This window comes from Rhagoletis zephyria, unplaced genomic scaffold (genome assembly GCF_001687245.7).
Source record: "Rhagoletis zephyria isolate East Lansing unplaced genomic scaffold, Rhagoletis_zephyria_1.1 Rzeph_scaffold_18669, whole genome shotgun sequence".
Lineage (NCBI taxonomy): Eukaryota > Metazoa > Arthropoda > Insecta > Diptera > Tephritidae > Rhagoletis > Rhagoletis zephyria.
In genome coordinates, this window is record NW_016175730.1 from 3,464 (window position 1) to 9,783 (window position 6,320).

Genomic DNA, 6,320 nt, shown 5'->3' on the forward strand with positions numbered 1-6,320 from the left:
GTAAACGACGAAAATCGTCGAAAACTATACAGTGCTGCCAAGTTTATCTGTTTTAATACACTAGTCGAGTGGAAATTTTAGGCAATGACGTGAAATTTTCGATACGATTCGACTCTCGGCAAACGACTTGCATTCGACACGACTCTCGCAATGAGGGTGATTATTTTTGATTGGAAAACTAAAAGCCAGAAAAATTTTAACTTTTATTTTTGCTCGAAAATTTTAACTTTTATATTTGCTCGCAAAAATTAAAGTCAAATTTTAACTTTTATTTTTGATTTAAGAAATAAAAGCCAAACAAAATATACAGTCAAACTTTAACTTTGTATTTTGATCGGAAAATTAAATATCAAATTTTGAATTTTACATTTAATCGAAAAAATAAACGTAAAATTTTTATTTTTATTTTTGATTCGAAAAATAAAAGCCAAAGAAAATACACAGTGAAACTTTAACTTTTATTTTTGATAAAAAAAAATCAAACTTTTCTTTGTTGATCGAAAAAAATAAGATTCAAATTTTAACTGTTACTTTTGACTGATAAAATACCGGTCAAAAAACGATTAGTCGTTGACTTTATTGAAAAAAAAGCTAAGATTTAGAACAATTAAGATTAATATTCCTTAGCTTACAAGCGTCATACTGCTCTATTCAAATATTACATAGACAAATTCTTTCCGTCGGACTTCTTGATTGGAAATTTCAATAATAACTGTTCTGTTCGATCCCCGGCTATGAAAAAACCAATTTAAAGTGAGTTGTAAAGCCATGCAGGAGTTATGCTGCCGTAATCGGTAGTTGGTTTTCTTTAAAAAAGTTTCTACATACAAGAATTACTTTCGTAATTTTATAGTATCATTTTGATGTTATGACTGCTGGAATTCGAATGTCTGACCAGCTAAAGCAGAATTTGTAAACAAATATTTAAATAAGTAATGTTAATTAAAGTAAATAAATAAACGTGTACAAATTTTTAATGGCTGCTTTATGTCCAAAGCTAGTTAGTTACAAGTTAGTTGACACCCAATGCAGTGGTATCCAGGTCTTCAGCTTTTTCTCGAACAAAATATGCAGTAAATAGTCAGCAATAGTCAATTAAAGTTAGATTTAAGCTAACATCACTTGCTGCAGGGATATGACAGTGAATTATAATAATACAACTAATTACACGCAGGCATACACAATAATTTAAATAAATAGTTACAAAAGCATACAAAATACACACCTATATAATCTAAATACATATAATAGTCACAATATAATTTTTTAAAAATCAAGCAAATAGTCGCCATGACTACTCCTCTCCCACATTCACCCATGCATTCATTAACAAAAAAAAAAAAAACACAACACACACATTCCATACCAAACATTCAACTAATTCTTAATTCAAAATTTAAACGTCACATTAAATGTGCGCAACTCCATGGGATTCAGCAATATCTCTGCAAACGAATTCAAACGCTTGCGTTCACCCTCACGCAGCATGCCAGTTAAACTTGTCGTTTCCAGTCGCGCAATGTGCAACCTATTGAAACCCAACTGGCCCAGGCCGCTCGCCGATGCATCACATACACGCGATATATCGATATTTTGCCCAACAGCACAATCGTAGCCCTGTCGCTGTAACACCATCAACGCTGACGCAGATGGAAAGAGCTGCAGTTGCTCCTCGGAGAGTGTACGCAAATTAAGCAAATGCACATCACATGGCAGCGCATCGCGNGCTGGTGCATCGAATGTCTCGACAAAGTATAAATTCGGTGGATAACGTAGCCCATTGGCAAGTTGATTGGCCAATAAACTGGGTATTTGGTAGGTGTTTTCATTTTTCGTTGGCATATCTTCAATGAGTACCCAAAATTTATGTCGTGTCAGTCGACTATCGACAATACCTTCACCCATGCCGCGATAATCATCGTACAGTGTACGGCGATCGAGCATCACTTCCAGCTGACCGGGCTCATAGGAGGCAGCTCCTTGCGCATGCGTGGTAAGTAAGGTGAAGCGTACGTGTGAGTCCTGTATGAAGGCGCCGCTTGTGATGGGGAAGTAGTTGCCCTCAATGCCAATTGCGGGTACTTTGATACGTCTGCAATGAAGAAATTATAAGTTTTTTGAGAAATTATATGAAGTAGATTAAAGGGGGCAAGTGAAGAGGTAGTTGGGGTCGTGTGAGGTGCTTTCAAAAGTCTATTTAGGTGTCGGGATCTAGTCTGGATAAGTTGTGGATCTCGCAAGGTAGCCAAAGCCAGGCTAGAGTTAATAAATGTGGACGTCGTTTATTGTCTGTCTGTACAACGTCAGTTCCGGTGGTTGTGTGGTCTATTACTAACAAATGTCTGTTCGGGCGTATTCCACAATAGCAGCCGAACGGAAATTGGCTGCTGAACATAAAATTATTTTTTTTTATTTTTTGTGATCTCGCTATGCATATGGTGTTCAGTCGACAGAAGGCATCCCGTTGCTGTCGGAAGTTCGGTGTTTTGACAGACCTGGACCTGCAACTTTGCCCACTACGTCCTACTACTCCCCTAGTAGCCATAGTGACGTCGCATAATTTAAAACCGGCCTGTCAATTACCCTTTATGTTGTCAACAACTTGTCCTTAACTTGACATTAAACCTCCCTCTGGTGAGTGAGGAAGCTTCGAAATGTTGAAGTTAATTCTTCTTGGCTTCGAAGTTTGATCCCGAAATGGTGCTGACGTCAGTCGACCACAAAGATAATTTGCCGTCCACTGATTTTGTTACACAGGGAGAGGGGATATCCCATTGATCTATAGTAGGAGTGACAAACGGTGTTGAAGGCTTTTGATAAGTTCAAGTGATGCACTTTATGGTAACCAGTTTGTATGTGAGGTACGGAAGTATTAAGTAAGTACCTTCACTTCTGTGGAAAAGAATTTATCCCCTTTATTGGCTGTTTTCTCGGGTTTCAATACTGGGACCAATCTCCCAGATTTGCATTAGTGAGGTATTTTACTCGAACTAGTTCGTTAGGACTAATGACTTTGGAAGCTTTTGCCTTCTCGTTGGCCACCTTTACTTTATCGCTGGTGAAAGTATGTGAGGCATACCAGGTTTTGGGAGGTTATGCAGCCTTCTAGCCACTCGAAGTTTGGTCTTGTCCACTGGAGCCCACAGTGTGAACTCTCAGCTAAAAATAGGTCCCGCACTTTGCAAGGTTGTTCAGTCTCCAGGTCACTCGATGTTTGGTCCTATCTACCAAAGGATGCGGTATAACTTTTGGTTGAAATAGCTCGTGGACTGATATAATTAAGCTTTGGAAATTCGCGAAAATTCCACAAGATTCAAAAAATTTTTATCCAAATTTTTAACTTTTTAATCAGAATTTTTTTTTCTGGGTATGCAGTAGTATGACCCATTCAACTTCAATACAATAACGTGCAAGGTACAAGTACCTCAAAATGCACGTTGATTTTGGAAAATTTTTATCTGACGTTGTTGTGCACTTTCTAGCAGATAAAAAAATTGTCTAAATACCCGCACAGACTTTGTATGGAAAAATATGCAAAAAACCCCCAACCAAAAAAAAACCTCGAAAACTAACGCTGATTTTGAGTGACTTCAAACTTTCATTTCATTTATAAAATGCGTGCTCAAATATTTTCTAAAAATTCTGACTAAAAATTATGCAATTTTGATGACAATATTTTGAAATTTGTTGAATTTTTCACAAAATTTTACGCTTTGATTTACTGGATTTATGTTATTGAATTACCTAAAATTTTATAAAATATAATTAAAAATCAAAAAATCGGATACACTTGAAAATATAAACATCTGAGTACCGTTCGTAATTTATTGCCCACATACTGTATATGTATATATTTTATTATTTCTACCAACTCACTTGTGATATTGGAAACCATTTTGATCGCTATAGAACACCGGCAATTCGGCCACAGTGTCCGCTTCCTTCAGCACATCGTCACGCTTCACCGTTATAATATTATCGACATCAGTGACGAAACGCATAAATAACTCTGTTTCGCGATTCTTCGGTGGTGGCTCAAAATCTATATCATTCTCAATATACACGGCTGCATCCAGGTGGGTATGCGTATTGAAAATGCGCACAGTATGCGCCAAGAATGGACCATAGATGACAGTAACATCGCTGGCGATGGGACCCGCAGAGATGATAATACGCACATCCTCGTACTGATCGAGCACATCCTTTTCAGCTTCATTCTGTTCAGGATCGGTCTTGAAAAGATAAGCGCCTGAATGAAATTGTGCGCTGCGATAGGCCGCAAATTTAATAGCGCATTGCATGGGACGTAGGACCTGCTCATTCTGGCCTTTGCGTGTGACTGTCTTAAGAAAGCCGCTCTTTTCATCGAAAAGTAAACGCATGAAATTGTTTTCGAGTTGAATATCACCTGCGGAAGTAGAATTAGTAAATTGACTTTACTTAAAAGTTTAAATTTCAAATGAATACCCTACCCGACGGTTTTGCTCTGATTACAAAGTCTGTGCTTGTATTTGGCGGCGCTGACGCTGCTGAGTTATCGGTACAACCATCACAATAAATCGTAGCCATTGTTGGTTGAGTGAAATGCTTTTCGTCCACCACCACAAGTGTGTAAGTAGCAAGTGTGAGCGCATCTAATTCGGCAATGAACATCACTTCATACTGACGACTGGAAACACGTATGCGTCCCATGCCGCTGTTGGCGCCCACACCACCGCCCAGCCCCATCTCATAGGCATCAGTTATATTCCAAACTGGGTTGATTTGCATCAAACGCATCTCTTCGCCGAGCTCATTCAACACTTTTACATTCGGCACAGGTGAGCGTAGCGTAATCACTTCCAAGCGTTTTTGTGCTAAGGCGTTAAAGATCACAAAGGATGCAGTGCCACCAGCATTCGAATTCAAATCATCAAACTCTTCAACAATACCATTGCCACTCAGCGGTATTGGCGTTTTACGTGGCAATTTACTGAAATTATCGCGTTCCAATTCGCTCAGCAGGAAATTGTGTCGCTCGCTGCCATCCTGCAAGAGCATTTCAATACTGGATTCTTGCATCTTCACCGCATCTTGTATGCTTTCGAACAAGCGCATGCCATAATCGCGCATCACTGCGGCCTTTGAAGTGCCCGTGATGGCATCATGATGCTGAAAGAGACCCAGATTGCGACGCGCATGTATCATCTTTTCGTAATTTTTTTCAAATATTTTTATAGCATTGACATGATGCTGCTGGCGGGCGGTATTGTAAGCGATGGTGAAGAGTATTTCGGCTGCGCGTAAATTGTGCTCCAAATCAGCGCTAAGTAGCTTATAGAATGGACGTGTGGTATAGTAACCAGACCAGTAGGCGGGGCGACCCTCTGAGAAGATATCCGAATAGACGAAGAAATCGCCCTTGAGCGTCGGGAAGGAGGTGCTGCGTCGGCGTATCTCATTGAAGTAGTCGCGAGGCGTGCCTGTGCGGGAGAAATTTAAAGCGGATGAGTATATGAGTCTTCTTTGAGCAGTTTTGTAAATATGCACAATAAATAAATACTTAAAAAAATGGAAAACGGCGTGAAAACCAGGTAGTTGTGAAATTTGATGTGTAACCATCTGTGTACAGCTTGGAAAAGTATTAGGCGATTCAGATATATGTATATACATAAATAGGTTATATTAGAAATTAAATTTGTATTGATTTCATATCATTTTATTCATTTTGTTGGGACCAGTATGCGTAACTAGTTTTAAACTATACTCAAATCAGTCCCAGCAATGTCCTAAAGTTGGTATAAAAAACCCGTGAACTTGTGACGAAATGATCCCGAGCATGTCTTGAAACGATCCCGAAATGGTCCCTTACTAGCCCCAAAATGATCCCGAACTAGACCCGAAATGTTCATGAAATAGTCCTAACTCGTTCGGAAATGGTACTGAAATAATTCTGAACCAGTCCTGAACTAGACCCGAAATATACCTGAAATAGTAGTGCACTAGTCCCGAAAGGTCCTGAGCTTGTTCCCGAATGATGCCAAGAAAGTCCTGAAATGGTCCCAAAACAGTCCCTTGTTAGTCCAAAATCATCCCAAACTAAACCCAAAACTATGGCCATGATGATAGTCCTGAAATCTTTGGAAATAGTCCTGAACTAGACTCACAATGGCTCTGAAATAGTTTTTAACTTGTTCCGAAAGAGTCCTGAACAGATCCTGAAATGATCCCAAACAAGGCCCGAAATAGTCCTAAACTAGTAGATACAGAAATGTTTATTTTTGCACACAAAAAGCAGTTACATATTTTCTGTTGGGTTAACAGAAATTTTTACCCATCCA

At 39.0% G+C, this 6,320-nt stretch overlaps 1 protein-coding gene across 1 annotated transcript; it reads right to left on the bottom strand.

The window, feature by feature from the left end:
- Positions 1–1,128: 1,128 nt before the first annotated feature.
- On the bottom strand, positions 1,129–5,462 carry alpha-Man-IIb (alpha-Mannosidase class II b; the record flags this gene model as incomplete). Its single annotated transcript, XM_017636614.1, has 3 exons — positions 1,129–2,092; positions 3,877–4,408; positions 4,473–5,462. Coding segments are annotated over 3 exons (2,225 nt in total), but the record flags the coding sequence as incomplete, so codon positions are not given.
- Positions 5,463–6,320: the final 858 nt, after the last annotated feature.